Here is a 23,298-nt window from a genome sequence, read left to right on the forward strand (position 1 = left end):
GAGGCCTGGTTGAGATTAGCACAGATTGCCCCTTAGAACAACCTTTTAGTAAAGTTATACTAAGACATGCAGCTCAAAAAAAAAAAAAGAAGCAAACTGAATGTTCCTACCTCAGCTTTCACTTCGCCCGCAGGCCTGCCCTCCCCCATGCTCCAGCTTTGGGCTTCAGACCATCATGAGTGCCCCAGAAATGTTTGAGCAGCTTTGCTGTAACGTACATTTATGAACAACATTATGGGTGGGATTTTCAAAAGCGTCTGAGTGACTGAGGGGGCCTAGGACCCATTTTCAAAAGTGAAAGTCAATGAGATCTAGGCTCCTAAGTACCTATATCCCTTTAGAAACTGGGGCTTAGGCTGCTATATCACTTAGCACTTTTTTAAAATGTTACCCAACGGGTATGTCTACACTGCAATAAAATACCTGCAGCACAGTTGGGGCTGGCCCAGATCAGCTGACTTGGGCTCACGGGGCTCTGGCTGCCCGGCTAAAACTTGCAGTGTAGGCTTTTAGGCTTGGTCTGGAGCCTGGGCTCTGAAACCCTGTGAGGAGGGACAGTCTCAGAGGGGTTCCAGGCCAAATGCAAACTGCAATTTTTCGCCCTGCAGCCTGAATCCCAAGCCCCAGCTGACTCAGGCTCTGAGACTTGGTGTCATGGGTTTTTTATTGCAGCGTAGACATACCCTGAATGACTTAGAAGCACACATGCCATTGACTTTTAATGGAACTTGTATTCCTAAGTCACTCAGGTCCACATTGTTAAAGGGATTTAGACACCTATCTCCCAGGCACCTACATACCTGTAAGAATCAGGCCAACAAGACACCATGCCCCTCCTGCAGAAGCCCTTCCGCATGACCTTTGTATAGGATTGCAGAATGGGGATGCTCATTATCTGGACAACAGAAACCTGCTCAGAAGGATATTCCTATGTCAGCCCTAATTATCTGGAAACAAAGAAGTGCAGCCTCAGTTCCATTATAAAGAAATGATTTATTTAGTTCTCAAAATGATCAGCAATGCAGAGCAGACAGCGTGTGAAAGATTTCCAGTTGTTCTCAAACCCTTTGATCCATAACTCTGTCTCTCCCCACCTTGCACTGCCACTAGATGAACCATGGAAAACCTCAGCTGGCAGGTAAAGTAAGGTTGACTGTGTAACAAAGTGTAACATTCTATATCCACAATAAAAAAACAAAGCAAAAGCACCACGAGGCCTGGTTGAGACTAGCTCAGATTGCCCATTAGAACAAACTTTTATTAAAGTTATATTTAGATTCACAGCTCAAAAAAAAAAAAAGCCACTATGCAATAGCAAGTCAGGTGCCAGAAGAAAGTAGCAATCTTAAGGAGAGGGGGAAGAAACTCAAAATTATTGATATACACGTAGTGGCATACAAAATAAGTTTACTCCTGTGATGCGCTCACTGCTGTGTGATCGCCTGCCTTCCTGCTGGGCTAAACGGGCCTGAATTTCATTTCGGACCGTTTGTAGGAGTAGTTGTACCCTTTGCCTGCCTGCCAGTTCACCCCGTCTGCAAAGCTGCTGTGGGCTCCCAGCCAGTACATCCCATTCAGGTTGGAAGAATGGCAGCTACTGTACCACCAGGCCCCCTTGTAGGTTGTTGCACATGCGTTCGAACCAGGATCTTGCTGTCGGTCTTTAGTGGAGAACAGCATGTTGTTGTGGCCGGATAACGAATCCCCTGTGTGACGTAAATGAAACCACTGTTTATGGCAGGTCGCAGGCAGTTTAGTTCCTCAGTGGCCAAATCTAACATTCCTGGAGTCGTGCTGTCCATTTCCCCCTTTCATGAGGCACTCGGAATCCCTGGAACTATAGAAGGAAGTCTGAAGCTCAATTTAACCGCTTCCATCTGGGTTCCTGATGCAGCAGGTGCTGGGTTACATACCACCTCCAGCTCTTCTGAGGTGCAGGTATTCCACAGAACGCCTGTGGCTAAGTCACCTGACTAGGACTAGGATTGTCACACACCTCCTGGGTAACCTGGGACAAGTCGCTAGAAAGTCAACGGGAGTTGGGTACCTTAAGCCTCTCTGAAAGTGGCAGTCATAATACCTCGGCACTTCAGTTCCTTAGTTGTAAATCATAATTCCTTACCTGCACCCCCTGCCTTGTCTATTGAGATTGCCACTTCTCTTACCATGTACAGAACCGATTAACTGATAGTACAACAGTACCTGATCTCGTTTCGGTCCTCTAGGCGCTATCATGATATAAATAAACAATAACAGTACGGGCACTTCAAAGATCATGGCTGTTGACTGCAGCAAACCCAACAGGACCATGGCCAAATTCCTCTGGAGAAGGATGGGATGAGTTGAGAATCCATTTAGAACCAGAGATTATACACAGGAGCCCCGAAAATGGACCCATATCAAACCAGAGTGTGAGATCGAGTTTAGACAACAAAACAGCTAGCTCCTCAGCTCCCTGGTGGGCAGGCTCCCCAGCTCCCCAGCGGGCAGGTGGATGCCAAATAGACTGTTTGGTTCCACCAGAAATTTCACACTATTAGTGTCGCATTCTGATAAGTAACAAAATGTCAGCAATCTGGAATTTCACATTACATGGACATTCCCTTTTCCAGTCAGTTTTACTCCCGTAGCAAGGCTCCTGTGTGAGATTGCTACTTCTTTCTGCCTCTACTCTCAGTTTAAGTCAGGTGGAGCAGCAATTCATGAACATCATAAATACAGCTAAACAAACTTTTTCTAACCTCAAAGGTCCAATTCAGGATCCATTTGAGTTTGCGGTGAAGATTCAGCTCTGCTCTTCTTTTATCTGAATAACTTTCCATCTGTAATGACGCTCACCTGCCATTTATCTGGACCACGTTCTGAGCTCCTGACTCAGGTAAAATGCCCAGTGACTTTGATGGGAGTTTGCCTGACTAAGGACTGAGTAGGAGAGGGTAATAACTTCAAGATTTAGCCTTAGGAAATGGCAGAGTAATTGTAGATGAGAAGTTTAATTTACTTTTGTTGTGGGATTCTGTACACCTCCAATGGCATTGTAGCATTTCTCTGTGCTATGAAATGTAGAGACCATGTATGGCACCTACCTGCATTACCCCCAAGGAAATCTCCAAGAATCAGCTTGTAATTTTCAGTCTCTCCTAAAATTTTGAATGACTTGTACTTGGCAAATGCATGGATGTTATCGAAATCTGTGAGGTCAATGCGAAGTTCATTATCTCCTAATGGAAACAAATTGGAAAGAAAGAAAATAGCTCATCACACATTCCATCCACATTTTGCATCTTTAGGAGTTCCTTCAACTTCACCTCACCTCTAATAGAGGCAAACCAGCAGCACCCTTCCCTTCAGCTCTGACACCAAAATCTCCTCCTTTCCACTGGATTTATTGCTGACCCATCCTGGATGGTAGGTTGCATCTCTTATCTTGGTTATATTTACATCTTAGTGGATACATTTACATCTAAGTGCCAGAAAAACTAGAAGCAACTATAAAGAAACCCTCGAAACCTTCGCTGGTTATGTATGACTGAATGCTAGCTGCTAAGCAAGAAGATATTTGAAATCGGTTTCATTAGCCCCTACTTGCAGAGCAATAATGACTTTTTAAGGTGTGTTGCTAATGTGTTGAAAACTTGATTGATCAACTGGTTTGGGGAGGGACAGAGAAGGGCTATGGGCAACTGGAAAGAAAGTTCTCAGGAGGCCCAGATTTTGCAAAACAAAGCCTTCTCTACATTTCCTGCGTTATTTTTAGAGTTCCTGTTTGCCACAGTAAGAAAAATCAGCAGTCTCTGGGTACATGCTCTTCCTTAACTTGAGACCAAGAATCAACACTCAAACAAGAAGGGCATAAACAGAACAGCCTCTAGTGCTCTATGTTCTGGAGTCTGGTCAGCCAGTCCATCTGTCTCTCATAGGCAGGAGAAGATAGGAATTTCTGGTAAGGAATATTTGCCATTTGATTCATCACTCTATTTACCAGGCCCTGACTGGAGCCACCAGAGCTACAGTGTTAGCTGGTCCAATGAGATTTCACAAAAGAACCCTTTTTTGTAACATGCATGTCCACTATTACCAGCATTTAACATGTTATGGCTTTGCATAGAATTAATAGTGAACCTTAACAATTATGGGATGGCAGCCGCTGTGACACTATGACCCATATTCACCATAGTAATATTATTATGGTATGATTATGGCATAATTATTATGCATTTTGTACAAGAGGAGTCATGTAAGGTGTCATTGGAAAAGTTTCAGAGTAGCAGCCGTGTTAGTCTGTATTTGCAAAAAGAAAAGGAGTACTTGTGGCACCTTAGAGACTAACCAATTTATTTGAGCATGAGCTTTCGTGAGCTACAGCTCACTTCATTGGATGCATACTGTGGAAGTGAGCTGTAGCTCACGAAAGCTTATGCTCAAATAAATTGGTTAGTCTCTAAGGTGCCACAAGTCCTCCTTTTCTTATTGGAAAAGTTATGATTTGCTGAATATGATTATCCTATTTGTATGCATGCATCATTTTTGTATCTAAAGTTATGAATATTGACTAGGGATCTGTATTTCACATGTAGTTACACTTGGGTGACACCCACTAGGCAAAATGCTACCAGCTTAGACAGCTGCTTGGGAAGGGCCTATTCAAGATAATGGGCCATTAGGAAAAACAATAGGCCTTAGGAGAAGCTCATCCACCACCCAGTGAGCCTTCCTGAGAACGCTCAAGACAGCCTGTAAGTAATGGCTGCTATGACTCTGGAGGGGGATGTGACCAGACCACATGACTCTGGACTCCATTTTCGGTACCTGTATTTTTCCACAAACTGGGCTGGGAACTGTTTTTGGAACAAAGGGTTCCCTCCATATGCTAAAGCTATATAAGGCAGGAAGTGACATTATCAGTTGTTCTTCACTCCCCCACAACTGAACACCTGAGAAAAGCTCTGAAAGAAAAGGACTTGAAACGGGGGTGGGGATCCCAACCTGCAAAGCAAGTGCAGCTTGTGCCTTGAGAATCTGCGAGCCTGCTTGTATCATCAGTCAGGCCGAGAGATTGTTCATTCTAAATCTATCCTTCTAGTATGTTAAGCTTAGTTTGCGTTTTTGTTTATTTACTAGGTAATCCGCTTTGATCTGTTTGCTATCACTTATAATAATTTAAAATCTATCTTTTTGTAGCTATTAAACTTGCTTTATATTTTAACCTAAACCAGTGTGCCTTTAAGTGAAGTGTCTAGGGAAAAATCTCAGCTTGGTTACCACAAGTGTGCATATTCCTCTCCACATTGAGGGAGAGGAGAACTGAGTAATAAATTCATACTGGTTGGGATTTTGACCAGAGCAGAAAAGTACAGCTCTGGGGTCCTGGGCTGGGATGCTGGGGGTAATTTTGGCTGCAGCCTCTCTATTGTTGGTTCATATAGCGGCTGGCCAAAGCCTGCATACAACTGGGTGTGTCCCTGCCTGTGTGAATGCTGGTGGGAGTGTAGGACTGGGAGCCTGGCACAGCAGCACAGTGCAGAGAGGGAGACCAGGCTGGTGAGTCAGAGGGCTCAGTGGTACCCCAGTTCCAGGTTGCACCCCAGGGGGAACCCATCACAACCGCCACCTTAAATCCATCTCTCTCTAGAAAAACACACAATAAGGAAAGTCAGTAGCTGACCTATGGCTGGACTGTCCTTTTCCTTATCAGAGAGCCTAGTTAAAGTTATAAAGAGAACACTCTACAATCAAGTACAGAGCAAGAACTTGGTGGGGAAAAGTGCACACGATGCATGTTGTTTAGTTACCAAAAGAGGTTAATAGGTGAATATTGTCATTTCCCAACCAGAATTCTGTCAGGCGGCTGCCAAAACCTCTCTTGTATGAATGCCAGTCACGGAAAAAATCCACTGAACCATCTGCCCGCCTCTGGAACACCTGTGGGGAAATGAAAGGGATGCAGGTCAGTTTCTGTCCTGAACAAAGCAAGAGTACCAGAGCAGAATTTTAAAGCATCCACAGTCACTATTAAACTAGTCAAATTCTACTCTGCCTCACAGGATATAAATGAGAGCTCAGATTGGCATTTAATTACTGGTACTTATTTTCATCTGTTTTGAAAATTGACAAAGTGGATAGATGCTGTAACAGATTCATAGATTTTAAGGCCAGGAAGGTCTCCTCCATACATGGACCATAGAATCTCACCCAGTACTTTCTGCATCGAGCCCACAAATAGAAGTCTAAAGCAATGAACTAATACAATTTCACCTCTTACATGCTGGAAAGCTAAGGAATTACTTCTACATAAATAAGTGACATAAGATAGCAGCTGCGGACAAAAATGACCGATAAGGAGCTTGTCTACAGCCATGTTCCAGTTGTGCAAGTGAAACTTTCTGAGCACCTGGTGCCTTAGCACCAAAAAGGGAAATCCTCCCACTGCTGTGTTAATAGGCTTAACAGGGAAATTGGAAGTTAAAAGAATAAAATATTAAAAGCTGGTCAGAAAATGCAGTCCCATTGAAACTGAAATGCTTCATAAAATTGTATTGAATTCTCAACCTCTTGTACTATATATTATAATATAAACAAAAGTCAAAATCAAAATGACACACTTGTGCTGATGTTAGCTAAATGAAACGTTTTTGATTGATCCAAAACAAAACAAAAATCAGAATATTCATTTGGAGAATTTTAAAATTTTCAAGTTTTATTCTGATTTGTAAATAAGCCAAATTCTGCAATTGTGAATTCCTAGTGAAACAGAATTCATCTGCATTGCACATATTTTCCCTCCTCTTTCAACTCCATTTAACACAGTGGACTACGGGGTTTTTCTTTTATATGGCGATAGGTATTGGATACAAAGGTAACCAGAACCTGTAAGACCTCACTCCCTTAACACCATCAGCTCCTCACTTTTTTCCTCACCTTGTGCACCTCCTCTTCCCCCAAATTCTAACAGAACAGATTTAAACAAGCTCCCAGTTCAGCCTCAATTTTATCTTAAACACACTGCCAAGATGGGAAGTTTCTGTTTGAACTCCTGCTCCTAGTGAACATGTATCACTGGGACAGCACAAAGAAATAGATTTCATTTTCAACCAAGGTTACAAATGCCTTCACATGGTTGATGTCCTTTCTAGGAACTGACTTGTTTGAGCAAACCCTTGGCCCCATCCCACGCCCTGTGAAATCCATCAATGATTTGCATTGGCTTTGATGGCAGCAAGAACGAGCACTCCATGATTTGTTCTCACTTACTATCCATCCACCTCCGTCTGTGTCCATGTCACACAGCACAGTCATGGTGTTACAGTCATGGGGGTAGATGGTGTACCAGCCGCTCATGATGTTCCCTCTGGCTAACAGCTCCTTGCAGTTCTTCGCTCCTGGAGAGGATGGTAATTTAATGTTATAAATAAATTACTTGCTGGAATGGATAATTACACAAGCATCATTGATCCCTTTTCAAGGAACTAGGAATTTCAAATAGTTGTCTTTTCCAAACCCTAGAGTACTGGATTTCTTTTTAAACAGCTTTCCTAAGTCCTGACTTCTATTTGAAAAGACATCAGCAAAACGGTACATTCCCGATTAAACTGACTCCTTCAGACTTCATATAGAAATGTACACAAGGATCCACAGTGGCTTTTAGTCATTAGCCCATTTTACAGGATTACCTGCTTGTATTATAGTCAGGAGGGTTTCTGGTATAACAAACGCATGTAAGTCAATAATGCTAACATATCAGAAAGAGGTGTCAGTTACACTAGTTGCTACAGAAGTCGGAATGAATTCCAAGCACCTTTGACTGTGTCTCTACCCTGTGAGCTGACCTCCAGGTCCCTTGAATGGGATGAGTTGACAGCTCAAGTAATGTGATTCTAGGAAACACTCACCTGTCTTACAGTGTACGTCCTTCAGCTCCTCCTCAGCTGTTCAGGAAGGCAAACAGAAGGAAGGGGGATTGAAACCAGGAAAAGAATGATATTTTCCTAAACTCCTGCTCAGGCCACAAGGCATGTATGTATCATGAGTTAAGAGACAGTAAAGCATCTTAACGCATCTCTAACCCCAGCTACCAGTATGTGGAGACAAGTCCTTCCCTAGACAAAGATCAGTGTCCTAAATTCTCTCCAGCCATAGATTTTACTTCCCACACCCTCATCCATAAAAATAACATCCAGTTACACCTTACCTAACATTCTTCACAAGCTGGGAAATATTCAGGCAATTGTAGGGTGTGAAATACATTTTATCCCTTTAGTTCCTTCTGCACCAAAGTAGCATAATTTCACACATTGGCTGTGATCTGAGCCTCCCCAAACTTTCAGGGGAGATCAGTTCTCGATCCAAATGCAGATGCACATGTGACAGCCCATGCTCATCTCTAATTATTGAAGTTTTTTCACACTCTTGGATAGCTCATCAGCTCCAGGGATATTAACAAATTCAGTATTGTGTGCAAACAAATTGCACTCTGAAAGTTTCCTGAGAGGTTCAAGTGTACTTCTTTTAAAATGAAATCAAATTATACTCTTGCCATAAAAGAAATTGCAGATGTTCTTACTTATAGTTCCAGGTATTCCACTGTCTCCTTTATCTCCTAAAAACACCAAAAAACACACAGGAACAAATCATTACACAGCCAAGAGACAGCATCCTGATCTGAGTGCTCATCCCAGCATTTGTTATTAATTCCATGTTGGTGTAAAACCCCAGTTCCCCTACATCACCCCATAGAAAAAATATTAACCCTTCCAGAGTTTGATAAGTGTGACACAGAGGAGAGAGGGACAAATTCTTTTTCACATCAGTACCACCCCCCTGACTTCATCCGAGTTGAACGAGTACAAATAAGAGTGTAATTTGGGCAACTGTGTATGTTGGGGTGGGCTCTTTTTATTTTATTTTTGAGGTGAAGGCTGGAATTTCCAAAGGAGACCAAAAAAGTTAAGTGCCCAACTCCCATTGACTCTGGGACGCATTGGGTGCAGAGTTCTTTGAAAAACTCTTAGCATGTCACAACTGCACTCCCTACTGACTCAGTTTCTATCACTAAGGATAACAGCATAAAAGACAGGAGTATAGCTCAACAAGTAAAAATTATTGGAGGTCTCTTACCTTTCAGACCAGGAACACCAATGTCACCATTCTCTCCTGGTGGAAAATGGAAAGAATGAACAGAGACGTAGCAATCTCAATGAAAGCTTAGAACTGAGGTTCTATTGGGATAAGAGCTGGGTGAATACTGAAAACACAGATCTATGAATTTGTTTGTGAAAAAATGGCCCAAAATGTCATTAGTGTCCATTCAATGGAGTCCGACTATTTGCTGTTCATGAATATTTAGATCACTGCTAGTATTAATGAAACTACTTACTTGTCCTGCAGACTGCATGAATTCATACCAGAAGTTCTTCAGTCATCACTCTCATATTAAAAGGTTTCAGTCAACTAGATCCCGTGACTCCACATCATAAATTACCAATGCCTGTAGCAAGCATTTCACAAAACAGCCAGCGGCTGAGAATACTTTGGTGAACACCAGGAATAATGGATACATTCTTAGCAATTAGGAACAGTTCATGAGTGAGTCATAAAACAAAGAGAGGCCTAAATTTGATTCATGCTCTAAATTGAGAGAAAGATGGGAGGAGGGGTATTGTTAAATGTTTCATAAAAGGAAAATTCAAATGTTAAAAATTATTTGATGGTAGTTAAACAAATTTACTTAGTCTTTTTATTACTTTACCTTTCTCTCCAGCTGGTCCCATCTTCCCAGGGCTCCCCTGAGTTCCCTTTTCTCCTACAAACACAGAGAATGAATTTAAACATTTTATATTTTCAAACACAGAAGAAATTAGAACAGATCTGAGCTCCCAATTCTACCCTTTCTGGCTGAATCCTCAGGCAATGAAAAAGGACACTGAAGCGAATGGAACCAAGCCAGTTTTCATCAGTTGATGATATTGGTCAAATCCTGCATGTAATTTACATGGTCTTTTAATCAGCAACACTATGGTTATATCTGATGAAGTGAGCTGTAGCTCACGAAAGCTTATGCTCAAATACATTTGTTAGTCTCTAAGGTGCCACAAGTCCTCCTTTTCTTTTCGCAGATACAGACTAACACGGCTGCTACTCTGAAACCTGTTATTTATTGAGTAATTCATGTTTGTGCCTGCACCATCCAAAGCCAATTCTCACTCAATGCTGAGGAAAGTACCTCTCATTCCTGCAGCTCCGGGTTCTCCTTTGAGACCTGTGGCACCAGGAACACCAGGGCATCCTTGCAGAATAGCGAGCTTCTCATTACCACCAAGACCCACCATTTTCACTTCTGGAGACATAAAATAATATTTATCAGACACGGAGGATATGGGATGTTCTGCAAATGTGAATTCCAGGTGGAATTCTCTGTGGTTCCCACTGTGGAGGGCTGCAGAAGAATCTTCTTTGGACCGTGGGGGAAGGTAGAGTCAGAGTGGAAAGCCTCTGCCCCAAACTCCCTGTCAGGCTGTGGGTTTTCTGGCCTGTCCCTCTGTGGTTCAAACTACCCTGTCCTCTCAGTCCATATTTCCTCTTGCTCGCAAACTGAAGTTTCAAGAGCTTCCATAGTCCAGACTGCATTGAGATTTGCATTTAAAGTCGGGATTAAGCCTCCTTCTTACATATGTGTCATGTAATTTATCATCCCCAAATTTACAGCACTAATTCGGTACATAGAATGGAGTTTCTGCGAAGTCCACTAGTTTGAGTTATAATTGTTTAAAAGTCAGCCCTTAGAAAAAGAAGTTTAAAAAACAAACACTTTGGTCCCTCTAGTAAAGATGAAGAAGGGGACATGGGGGTGGTATGTTCATGACACCTGCATAAAGTAAAGATGATTTCATCCATGATTTCAGAGATGATATTACATTTAAACATGGCAAATCTTTAACACAGTACAGGCAGTCCTTGGACTCGTAACACAATTAGTTCCTGAAAATTGCGTCGTAAATCGAAACGTCGTAACTCAGAACCGCAATCCACTCCACTGTGGGACCGAGCCTCAAAGTCTAAACCAATTGTCTTAAGTCAAAGCAGGGTGTAAATTCAGAAATGTCATAAGTGCTGTTTGTTGTAAGTCGAACGTTGTAAAGTCGAGGACTGCCTGTACAGTACATGACCATGACAGTCCTTCATTGTGTGAACAGCAGTTTTCAAAACAAGGCTGCAGGAAAGAAAGGGGTAAAAGGATCAGATCTTCAGCTGCTGTAAACTGGCAAATTGACTTCAGTGGAGCTTTGCCAATTAACACCAGTCCATCTAGCCAAAACACTGATGCATTGACAACTGTGTTAAAATTAGAAGCTGTCACTTTAAGTTCTAAGGGGCTCTAACTCTCTCTGTGTATGCCATGAACACAACAATTGTAGGTTGATATAACAGCAGGATCAGGGTTAGAAAAAGATCCAGGAACATTTTATAAAGCCACATTGTGAGAAAGTTACAGTTATTAACCCATACAAGACATCACCTATGCAAATACTGAATAGTATTAGAACAGGGAAATGAACAATGAAGACATCAGCAACTTCCTCCAAACAGAAATTGCCAACATTACAACACATAGGAAACTTGAGGTGTGAGAAGCATGTTTTGAGTCTGGGATTCTGCTTGGAAGTTGTTCGCTGATGGCTTTACTGTTCTTTTCCCTGTTTTCAATGTCTGTGTTGGTGATGTAACATATTGGTTAGTATCTCACCCTTTCTTACCAGAGCTTTTAGTTTTTTACAAGCTGGAAGCCATTTGTGAAGGTGATCTAGGAACGAGGTTTATACAAGAATGTGTATTAAGAGGGGGGATTTAAATATATATAACATGTTAGAAAATTCCAAGTCTTGAACATTTTAAAATACTTTCTGAACTGAAAGTCTGTGGAACAATAGAATGGATTGAAAATTAACAGCCGCGCCTCTGAATTTCATGGGTTCTGTTGGTTTATAGCAGCCTGAACCTGCAATAAAAACTATCCATCCCCAAATAGCTCAATCAATGCAAGTCTGTATGGGGAGCAGGAACGGCTTTCCCAGCTACTTGTATCCAGGTGCAGAGGGTAATAGAGCCTGTAATCAGCATCTTTTGGTGCACATGTTGTACTAAGGTGCCATTTATAAATGTTGAAGAGATGTTATAAGCACATTAGAAACCCATGTAGTATGTGTTATAGATGGTTCTAAACACGTCAGCAGAAGATGTTATAGATGGTTTTATTCAAAGGTTTATTACAGTAAATAATCATTCATATTATTGATTTAAGACGTGGTAAGCACCCCATTGACTTAACAGACTCTATAACAATCTGTAACCATAGACAAGCCTTGTATTAAAACAAGTTAATCATTTAATAATGGAACCTTAATATAAAAGATGACTGTGTTTTGTATGTGCTTTAGTACAGCTGCATTTTCCCCCTTATTCTAGATTCCACATTAATTGCAAAACTCTGGGTAGTACCTCCCAGGGGCAAGGGAATGAGGAAACAGTGTTGTGTGGCCCATACATTGGCTTTGTGGGGGCTGGCACATAAGCAAGTGTTTGATTTCATGAGGATGATTAATGAGCCAGAATTGGAGCAGCTTGGGATGCTATTGGAGATGGTTTCATTTTGAGAAGGGGAGTCTTTCAAGGTTCCCTCTTAGTAACTGGGAATTTTTCAGCCTTGTCTCCCTCATCCCCACCTCCCCAGGTCTGCCACAGCCCAGAGAAGATCCCAATACTAATGGGGAGAAGCTGGAAGCTATGAAGTGAGTCTAATGTGTCCGGTTCCTCCCTGTTCAGAGCTCTGCTGTATTGTGTGTGATCCCCGCTGTTCCTCAGAAATCAGCAGAAAGTCCTCTCTACGTGCTCCATGGAGTTAGGGCCCCCTGGCTCTGGGGTAATGAGGGAATGGAACTAGGGGGGCAGATGCTCCCAGCAACATGCTCCGTTTGGGACCTAGGGAATTTCCCATCAACACTAACTCCCCCTCCACAGCATCCCCTTCCCAAAGAGGAACAGTAAGGCGGATAAGCATGGCGGGGTGGCCACTCAGAGAGCCATGCTACTGAGAAGCATGGGGGAGGCTGTGCAGCACTGTGGAGGAGCTTCCTTTCTCCACAGTTCTCTGGGGTTTGGAGGCTGGGACCCTGCTCCCCTAGCTCCCAGATTCCTCTCTCCTATGGGGAGTATTTCTTAGAAATCCCATGAGATGAACTGTGCCTGATTCCTTCGCCCTGATTCCCCTTCCTGAGACCTCACTGCAGGCGAGTCTTCAGTGGTGCTTCACCATCAGGGGTGGACAGTAACTACTGCAAAGTAGCTAGTCGGACCCATGTTGTTAAAAGGTAACAGCTTTGTTCCTCACTCACCTGGGCAGGTGTCCTGAGCCTCACAAACCACAGCTGCTAGGCAGAGTACGGCGAGGAGGGTTTGCTGGGCAGCCCTCCCCATGGCCAGTTGCTGGTCTCCGCAACGGCAGCTCCACTCGTCTTCTCACTGCCCTCTCCTCTGCTTTAGCATTTCAGAGCTGTGAGAGTTTTCCAGGCAACACAAATTATAATATTAAGCTCCACCTCTGACCTCTCAGTCTCCTCAGCCAGTCTCCATAGTCCAGTTTTTTCCCCTGCCGAGATCACTGTAGAGGAAGTGTTGCCACCTGGGTGCAGGGAAATCCTCAAAAGGGTTGACACTTTTTTTTTTTTTTAAATATAAAACCTCCTGTGGCCTTCTGGTTCCAGTCTTCTGGTTTCCCTTTGGTGAGCCGGGGGATTTACACTGAATGTAGAGCTGTCGGGGAGAGGGTTATTAGGAGCTTAATTCCAAAATTCTGAGGAACTAACCCACAACTAAGGAACTAAATACACCTCCGACACGTCACTTTCATGCAGCGGGTACTGTATAACTGGTTACCACATTCAAATCTCTTGCCCTTTATAAATCAGCAGCAATGCCCAGCCATGCTCTGGGTATTTGTATAATTTTGGTCACACACATACACATTTGTATTCTGCTCTGTTCAGGTTCTTATACCAGGCCCATCATCTTGGTGTGTGAGCACCTTCCAGAGACGCATTAAGCCTCATAATAGTTGGATTCTTCCTAATGGACTGTGCCACCTACTTTAGGATCCAAGCCAAACAACACTGAAATTAGTGGAAACCCTCCCATTGATTTCAATAGATCAGGCCCTGAATAAAGACCCACCAATAGAACAACAACCCCCTTCTGTGGCAGGTATCTTAAAAAAAAAATCCTCAATTCCAAAACGTTTGGACTATTAGCACATCCTGGCTCTGAAGGACCACATCTTGTGGATATCATAGAATCATAGAATATCAGGGTTGGAAGGGACCCCTGAAGGTCATCTAGTCCAACCCCCTGCTCGAAGCAGGACCAATTCCCAGTTAAATCATCCCAGCCAGGGCTTTGTCAAGCCTGACCTTAAAAACCTCTAAGGAAGGAGATTCTACCACCTCCCTAGGTAACGCATTCCAGTGTTTCACCACCCTCTTAGTGAAAAAGTTTTTCCTAATATCCAACCTAAACCTCCCCCACTGCAACTTGAGACCATTACTCCTCGTTCTGTCATCTGCTACCATTGAGAACAGTCTAGAGCCATCCTCTTTGGAACCCCCTTTCAGGTAGTTGAAAGCAGCTATCAAATCCCCCCTCATTCTTCTCTTCCGCAGGCTAAACAATCCCAGCTCCCTCAGCCTCTCCTCATAACTCATGTGTTCCAGACCCCTAATCATAGTACACCAGATACATAGTGCACCAAGGCAGACACTAACCAGCCAAGGTGTTTTTCATCCAATTTTTGTCACTGTTTTGCTCATCAAGGAATCCTGCTTGGTGGTGGCATAGTTGTAAGATCTCTGATCAGGTTAGATAAGCATTTAGAAACCCATCCTGTGAACTCTGGTTCATCTGAGTAGTCTAACTGAAATTAAAGGGATGAGTCACATGAGCGAGGGTTTGCAGGACTGGGCAGTAAGAGACTCCCTAGTGCGCCTTTACCTAGCACCTGAGCAGAGCACAGGCAGAATAGGAGGTGGGTTAGCACTCTGAGCCAGCCCTCAACCTTGACAAGAGCCATGCTTCATATGGACACCAGTAAAGGTGCCTGCCGTGATGTATCCCTTTTGGTCCTTTCATTTCTCCCCCTGGTTCCCTATAGATTGGAGCCCTCTTCCTTGAGACCAATGCACAGCCTGCTATCCATCTCTCTGCTGTCAGAACTGCCTTCTTCCACTAACTCCGCTGTGTCTACCTGCTACCATTTCCATTCCTCCACCTTCTCAGACTTGCTCCATGGCAGAAGAGAACTCCATAAACAGGGAAGTTTACATCTTTTCCTCCACACCAGTCCCCCTGCTCCTGGAAACCCAGTTTGTTGCCTCTGCCACATGCTCAGTCTTCACTGGTCCAAAAACAGGTGTTCTGAGGTTTCTTTGGAACCCGGGTCTCTCCTGTAGCAGGATGACGTGAAACCCATCCCTTCAACGTTCTTACATTACCTGGCTCTGCTCCCTCAGGGCTGATTGCACTAATGTTATTGGGGTGGACTGAGTTTTCAGGGAGATTTGTTTTATTGTTAAGAGCCTTAAGAGCCTTATTACAGCAGTAAGAGCATTGGCTACTACCCAAATTCCTTTCCTTCCACTTAACACTAGAAGGCAAAAATAGATTTAGTAGGACACAAAGGGAGGGAGGCACTGAGGGATTTACATCCATATTAATCTGCCTAGTTTACGAAAGGAAACCTATCTTTGTTTACAACAGCTGGAGATAGGGTATGGATGGACATGACCCCTGCTGGAATGTGATTGCAGTGTTTATCCCCAGGGCGATATAGAACAATGAAACATTGTGGAAATCAGCGTGGAGGAAATGTCAAAGAGTGTCTTAAAGTTCAAGGATTTTTACAAATGTTCTTTGCAAGTGTTGTAGCTGCATTGGTCCCAGAATATGAGAGACACAATGTGAGTGAGAAAAAAAGGAGTACTTGTGGCACCTTAGAGACTAACCAATTTATTTGAGCATAAGCTTTTGTGAGCTACAGCTCACTTCATTTGGAAAGGAAGATGATGTCTGTCTGTATCTGTACGAGTTTTTTCATGAAGTTGATAGATTTCCACTCCATACGGCTAAATGCAGTGCCTTGCATAATGACAGGTTTCAGAGTAGCAGCCGTGTTAGTCTGTATTCGCAAAAAGAAAAGGAGGACTTGTGGCACCTTAGAGACTAACCAATTTATTTGAGCATAAGCTTTCGTGAGTGAGAGAATATCTTTTATTGCCTTCTGTTAGCAAGAGGGACAAGGTTCTGAGCTACACAGAGCTCTTCTTGTTCACGAGGCCTGGTTGAGACTAGCACAGATTCCCTATTAGAACAACTTTTTATTAAAGTTATACTTAGACATGCAACTCAAAAACAAAAAAAAAAGATGAAAAAAGATCGTTGGATGAAGTGAGCTGTAGCTCACAAAAGCTTATGCTCAGATAAATGTGTTAGTCTCTAAGGTGCCACAAGTACTCCTTTTCTTTTTGCGAATACAGACTAACACAGCCGCTACTCTGAAACCTGTCATTAAGTGACATAGGAGCCTAAGCCCCATTTTCTGAAGGGATATAGGTATTTAGGAGCCTGGATCCCATGGAAATTCAATTTTGAAAATGGGTCTTAGGCTCCTCAGTCACTTAGAGACTTTTGAAAATCCCACCCAAAATATTGTTCATAAATGTACATTACAGTAAGGCTGCTCAAACATTTCTGGGGCAGCTCATGCTGTTCTCAAGCCCACAGGTGGAGTGTCGGGGAGGAAAGACCTGGGGGCCAAGTGAAAGCTGAGGTAGGAACCTTCAGTTTGCTCTTTTTTTTTGTTTTTGAGTTGCATGTCTAAGTATAACTTTAATAAAAAGTTGTTCTAATAGGGAATCTGTGCTAGTCTCAACCAGGCCTCGTGAACAAGAAGAGCTCTGTGTAGCTCAGAACCTTGTCCCTCTTGCTAACAGAAGGCAATAAAAGATATTCTCTCACTCACGAAAGCTTATGCTCAAATAAATTGGTTAGTCTCTAAGGTGCCACAAGTCCTCCTTTTCTTTTTATGTCACTTAACACTTTTAAAAAATGTTACCCAAAGGGTACGTCTACACTGCAAAAAAAGACCTGCAGCACAGTTTGGGCTGGCCCAGATCATCTGCTTTGGGCTCAGGAGTATCAGGCTTTGGGGCTAAAAATTGCAGTGTAGTTGATCAGGCTTGCACTGGAGCCTGGGCTCTGAAACCCTGCGAGGGGGGAGAGGATTTTTATTGCAGTGTAGATGTACCCTGACTGACTTAGAAGCACAAATGCTTTTAATTTTGGAGCTTGTGTTCTTAAGTCACTCAGGGCCTGACTGTTAAAGGTATTTAGGCACCTAAATCCCAGGCATCTAAATACCTGTAAGAATCTGGCCAAGTCAGTTTTGAAAATCACACTCTAAAGTCTTTAGTTGAAGGATTACATTTTATTTTATTTTATCCTTTCCATTTCTTTGAAAGCAACTTCCTCAATAGCACTGGGCTCTTTTACAAGAGTTTGAAAGTACCCATGGCTTTACCTAGGGCAGTGGCTCTCAACCTTTCCAGACTGCTGTATCCCGTTCAGGAGTCTAATTTGTCTTGCGTACCCCCAAGTTTCACCTCACTTAAAAACTACTTGCTTACAAACTCAGACATAAAAATACAAAAGTGTCACAGCTCATTGTTACTGAAAATTGCTGAATTTCTCATTTTTACCATAGAATTATCAAATAAATCAACTGGAACATAAATACTGTAGCACATTTCCATATACAGCATATAGGAGCAGTATAAACAAGTCATTGTATGAAATTTTAGTTGGTACTGACTTCGCTAGTGCTTTTCATGTAGCCTGTTGTAAAACTAGGCAAATATCTAGACAAGTTGATGTACCCCCGAAAGACCTCTGCGTACCCCTGGTTGAGAACCACTGACCTAGAGAACCACCGTTTCTTCCTAGGATTGATGTCACTGTATGAAGGGTTAGTACCAAGAATTATGGTAAAGCAGCAGAGACAATGATTGGCCAGCGATGTGACATCATTCCCAGAAGCACCATGTTCCAGGAATACTGGAATAGCACACGACACTAGAAGTGCTCAGGTATCATTGCAGCCCTCCAAAGGAAATTTGGATGTTGGAATATAAACTAACCGCTTAACTTTAATCCTGGTCTAATGGATAGGTCATTGGACTGGAAATCAGAAGATCTGGCTTCTATTCCTGGCTCTGCCACTGACTGGATGCATGATTTTGGGCAAGTCATTTCACCTTCTGGGCCTCAGCTTCCCCTCCCACCTTTTGTCTTTCTTGTGTACTTAGATTGCGAGAACTTTGGGATGGGCTGACTCTGTGTGTTTTCACAGTGCTAGCACAGTGAGGCCCTGATATTGATTGAAACCTCCAGGTGCTACCTCAATACACAACATAATACCACCAAAGCCAGAAACAGAGATCATTCATTTTTGAAGATTCCCACTAACAAGAAAGGAGGAAGCTGTCAGGAAGATGAGCATGGATATTTTCTTTGTTAAAACTAAGATGCTGAAACAATCAGATAATTACTACCAACACTGAAAAGCTACTTTCGTAATTGGAACATGACTGTGAACTGGCAGTTACATTACAGCTGAATTTTAAGGACGTTCAGTTCCCAATCAGTGGACATAGGATCTGCTCTTCTGGGCGGGAACAGCACCTTGTACAGCAAATTCTTTTCACAATCTGATCATATCTGATCACTCTGCCCTTCTAGAATTGACAGGAATGTCCTGATTCCATTGTGATGACAATCGTCGTATTAGTGTGCCACTTCGCTTTGAGGCTTGCTCAGGAAGCCATTTTTCCTGCAAAAGCTACTGATTGTGGTCTCTGTGGGCCAGAGTTTCAAAAGAGCGCAAGGCCAGATTTCCATTATTTTCAGATTTCCAATTGATTCTGCTATCCGCCACCACGGTGCAAATCCGAAGTAACTGACTGCCAGGGAGATACCCCAGAGTACCTCAAGGAGTGACTGAAATCCAAATCTCTTCCACTGGGATCTGCCTCCTCAGCTCCACAGAAAACAACTACCAGCATGTACCCAGCATTCAGGGCTAGTTACCAGGCACTTTCTATGGCATCAGTGTAAACTACATGTTTACAGCCAGTCTGGCTTGGGGGGAGGCCCAGCTGGCTGAGCACCATGCCGAACTCTGGAAGCCCCATCTGGCTGTTTGTCTCTTGAAAAAGTGATTGGATGAAAAAAAGTAAACACTGAAGAGCTTTTTCTGACACCTATGCAACAGCTCTGCAGCGTCTCATATTCCACAGGTCCAGGAAATTGTGTAGCTTGCCAGCTAACTGCAATCCCAGATTTCCTGCAGCATGAGAGTTGCTATCTCTATTTGCAATGCTGAAGCCTAGTAGCAGCCCACCAAGTCTCAGAAATCTCACAGGAGAGACCTTCGTCTCTTCAGGCCACTCCTTTGTGCGCTCTCATTCTCTCTGTCCTGTAATTGCCCTCTGCTGAGAGCTGACAACCCCTGGGACAACAGTCAGAGTTCTTCCACAATGTCATCCTGCCCATTGTCCTTAGCCATCACACGGTATGCGATGCGTGTGAAGGAGCCCGTGAGCATCAGGACAAAGAGGATGAAGAGCAAGGGCCAGATCCCATATTCAATCCCTTTTAGGGAGCTCGGCTTATCCTCTGGGATGGTGTTGGTCAGATTCAGCATGTACCCAAGAGCCCAGCCAGCTGATACGTTACCAACCTAATGAAACAAAACAACAGAGTAAGACTGGGTTCGTGGCAGGTGACTAGTGATAGGTGAAGCCCAGGGCTGGAGGCTCAGACAGATATCTCAATGCCCAGACCCAACGCTTAGTTAATTTTATCCTGGTCTCAAAATTGGGTTAGAAGACTCAAAAGACCAGGCTTTCTCGGGAGATTACTAGTTTCTGAAGGGCACTTCTGCTTCCAGTCCTGGCCAAAGGCAGGAAGGGAAGGGATGTGACTTTTCTTTTAAAAGATGTGTCTAACCAATCTAACCCTGCCCCCCAGTTTATTCAAAATCTGAACCCAAATTTCACAGCTGGCCCCCGGCTCTGTAACAGACCACACTAGCTCTCCAGATGTGAACACTCCCAAACTTTGCAAGGCATTCAAAAACCAGAAACAGACTGGGATATTTTTTGACTCAGGCCCATCTCTCAACTCAGAAAACCATGAAGATGTCTTTTTGCCCTTAGTTTTAAATTATCTCCAGGCCACCTTCCCTGATCTACCACCTCGAATGGTGTCCTGCACCCCTCGATACACTGCATTCTAATAGAGGACTAGTTGCTCAATGTTAGGGTTGGAATTTTGACCCATTCATTCGTGATGTCTGTCAAGTTTCACAACAGTGACTGACAGAGATGATCATCTTTCTGTGGCTTAGTTGATGGTCCTGCTTGTCAGACTAGTCACTTTATTTTATAAAAATATAGCACTGGGGTATAGCTGCATAGCTCAGGTTCTGAACGTTTGGACTCATTTCTTATTTTATCTACACTATTTTTCCCCATCACCTTTGCCTGGGAGGAACTGCTGCCAGCCGGGAATGACAGCATCCGTGTAAGATATCTCAAAAATGATCATGGGAGAGGACATATCCCTCCCAGGCACTGTTAGCTACCTCCCCACAGACACATCTGTTATCTAAAGCATCACATTACTGACCTTCTCCTGGAATGTAATCTGGCCAGAGCTGTCCAAGTCGAACAGGAATCCCCTTGTACTTAGATGGTAGATGAACGTGGATACGGAACAGTGATCAGCAAGACTGTCTGGTCGCATCTGGAACCTCTTGCTCAGCTTAACAGCATTTGCAAAAGAAGTTAGACAAGTAAATATTCACTAACTGCATTTCCGAATGCTCCTAATATGGTAAAATCCAGTCCTTGTTGCTCTGTGCCACCAGTTGCTGAATTGCAGGAATGCTCTCAAGCATCTTATTTATGGCTATGAAGTGAATGCTTCTTTCAGCCTGCTAAGCTGAAGACTTTTAGTTCACCCTCAGGGAAGAGAGAGACCCTTCTTCATCCAAATCACTTTACATTTCATTTTTGTTTGTCTTTTCAAAGAAAAAATCTCTTGAATTCCCCATAGAAGGATCTCCATGGACCCCCTGGGTGTTGAAGGACCTCATGTCATGGGGCGCTCCATGTGGGAGGGAACAAGAGGATGAGGATAGTTTTGTATGGAAAGAAGAGTAACAGGAGACATAAGTATGTAAAATACAGGAGGGCCAGTCAAAATCCCCTTTCTACTCCTTAATACAAAGGAATGAGCACTTGACTAAATGAGAAGCCCAGGGAGAGGAGCTTGGATCACAGCTCCCATGGGTGATCTCTCTCTTCTGCATAACACTGTACAGATTATATCAAAGTCAGGGACCCTATTTGTTCGGCACAATGTACCTATTCTCCGATGCTGAGCAGTCTTTGGAAGCCACAGAGCAACCACAAACCACAAAGCTAATAAAAATGAAAAATACAAAACAGGAAAATTTAGATTGGATGATGTTTGACATTTGCGGAGATTTGGAGTTTTTTATAACCTGGGATCTCACAGTGATATCCCAAACATATGGTACAAAAGAGCCTATGTGCACTTCCTGATGAGAAGTCCCATTCACAGCGAGATGGCACCTCCAGCCAGCTTGAACCACCCAACCATTCCAGCCACATCTCGGTGGTGTCAGCAATGAGGTGGAAATATTTCTACCAGGAGGATCCACAAAATGGCTGGAATTGTCAGAAGGGCTCAAGCACGGACAATCACGGCCAGATTTTGAAAAGAGCTCAGCATGTTGTGCAGAAGTTGGGTGTGGAGCTCCTTGGAAAGCCTGGCCCTGACTGTGGATGTTCAGCCCTTGGAAATCTGGCCCAGCAAGACCAAGCAGGACTCGTTACATTCAGCTGTTTTCAGAAGCTGGAAACACCCTTGTCACAGAGGAGGCTGGAGAGTGTGTCTGCTCCTAGTACTTTCTCTCTCTGCCTTAAGATGGAGCAGAGGCTTGTGCAATGCTTTACAAAGTGTACAAGGAAAAGCTCACCCATTAGGTCATTATAGCCATTCCCACAGTACCGTGTATGGACAGGTGACTGCCACATGCGCTGTGTAGACAAAGAGGCAAAACAGTCCCTGCCTGCATCCATGGAGACAAGAATACCTCATACTGACACGAGCATCAGACCAAATAGCCAAGTAACAGATAAGTTGGGCTTGCTTCTCAGTGACACCAGTGGAGTCCCTCTGCTCAGCCCCATTGTAACAAACACCACAATCTGGCCCACTGAGGGTGTGTAGAGAGTCTGGGTTTAGAGTATTTTTGCATTGACTGGATCCCACTTCTTGAAAGTCCCACGGCTTTGGAAATGGGCTAGATCTTAACCCAGCACCCAAGAGAACCCCCGAGCTCCCCTTGGCTGGGGTCACCTGCTCGCAGCACTTTCAGGATAACCGAAGGTCTGAGTCGGGTTTTGCCTGAAAGCGTTGCCTGCCTCATTTATCCCCATGGTACAAGTGGGTTAGCTCACAGTCACCTCTTCCATAGACAGCCCACAGAATACGTCGACTGCCTGGCCCAGGTCGGTAGAGGGTGTCATCTTCTTCACAAGATCCAGAGCCTCAGAAATCACCTAGAACAGCAGCAGAAATACTCATTGGAAAATTCAGCCCGTTTGTAGAATGAATAAAGCAAGGCAGCGGCATGAGGGCGCACATGGCATGTTCCCAGGACGCTCTCCCAGCACGTCTCTGTTTGGTAGCTGTATGTCTCCATGACATGCACCAGGAGATCAAGCAGAATTCATTACACCTGGTTATTGAACAAAGGGGCAAACAATAGAAATGTCTCTGGGAAGCTGCTTTTCTGGCCTTTAGCACGGACTAGGGCAGCCCTTGAGCTCCTCAGCACCAGACCTCCGGCTGGGGCTTGCAGCAGGGAATAACTGGGGTGCAGAACCGCCCTGGCTGGCCACAACTCTTCCCAGCCCTGATAGCCTCAAAATGCCTCCAACGTGCCCCCCTGCACCAAAGGTCTGGTGGAGGCTCCCTGGGCCAGGAGTAGGGTAACTAGTTAATCTGATCCTCCAGCTACCACGTTGAATTACTTTCCCTTGTAGCTTGTATGGTAAAGATGTGGCTGGAGCTGCTAGATGCAGAGCAGCACCCAAGAGAGAGTCGGGT

The 23,298-nt window shown here is 43.8% G+C and overlaps 2 protein-coding genes across 2 annotated transcripts in view; both read right to left on the reverse strand.

The window, feature by feature from the left end:
* Positions 1-1,086: 1,086 nt before the first annotated feature.
* LOC140899223 (ficolin-2) lies at positions 1,087-16,012 on the reverse strand. The gene is made up of 11 exons (XM_073314299.2): positions 14,808-16,012; positions 13,386-13,803; positions 10,220-10,333; positions 9,746-9,799; positions 9,115-9,150; positions 8,561-8,596; positions 7,890-7,925; positions 7,252-7,379; positions 5,793-5,922; positions 3,087-3,221; positions 1,087-1,706 (listed from the first exon to the last, which is right to left on the reverse strand). The coding sequence occupies exons 2-11, from the start codon at positions 13,465-13,467 to the stop codon at positions 1,459-1,461; spliced, it is 999 nt and encodes a 332-aa protein (XP_073170400.1). The 5' UTR covers positions 13,468-13,803; positions 14,808-16,012; the 3' UTR covers positions 1,087-1,458.
* Positions 16,013-17,123: 1,111 nt separating this feature from the next.
* Positions 17,124-23,298, reverse strand: part of LOC140899224 (ectonucleoside triphosphate diphosphohydrolase 2) — a 31,013-nt gene continuing 24,838 nt past the window's right edge. The window contains exons 7-9 of the mRNA XM_073314300.2: positions 22,653-22,748; positions 20,785-20,919; positions 17,124-19,834 (exon numbers count right to left, since the gene is read on the reverse strand). Coding sequence (XP_073170401.2) covers positions 19,616-19,834; positions 20,785-20,919; positions 22,653-22,748 — 450 coding nt within the window. The 3' untranslated portion in view covers positions 17,124-19,615. The remainder of the gene's footprint in view (positions 19,835-20,784; positions 20,920-22,652; positions 22,749-23,298) is intronic.

Source organism: Lepidochelys kempii, chromosome 16, assembly GCF_965140285.1.
Source record: "Lepidochelys kempii isolate rLepKem1 chromosome 16, rLepKem1.hap1, whole genome shotgun sequence".
Classification (NCBI taxonomy): Eukaryota; Metazoa; Chordata; order Testudines; family Cheloniidae; genus Lepidochelys; species Lepidochelys kempii.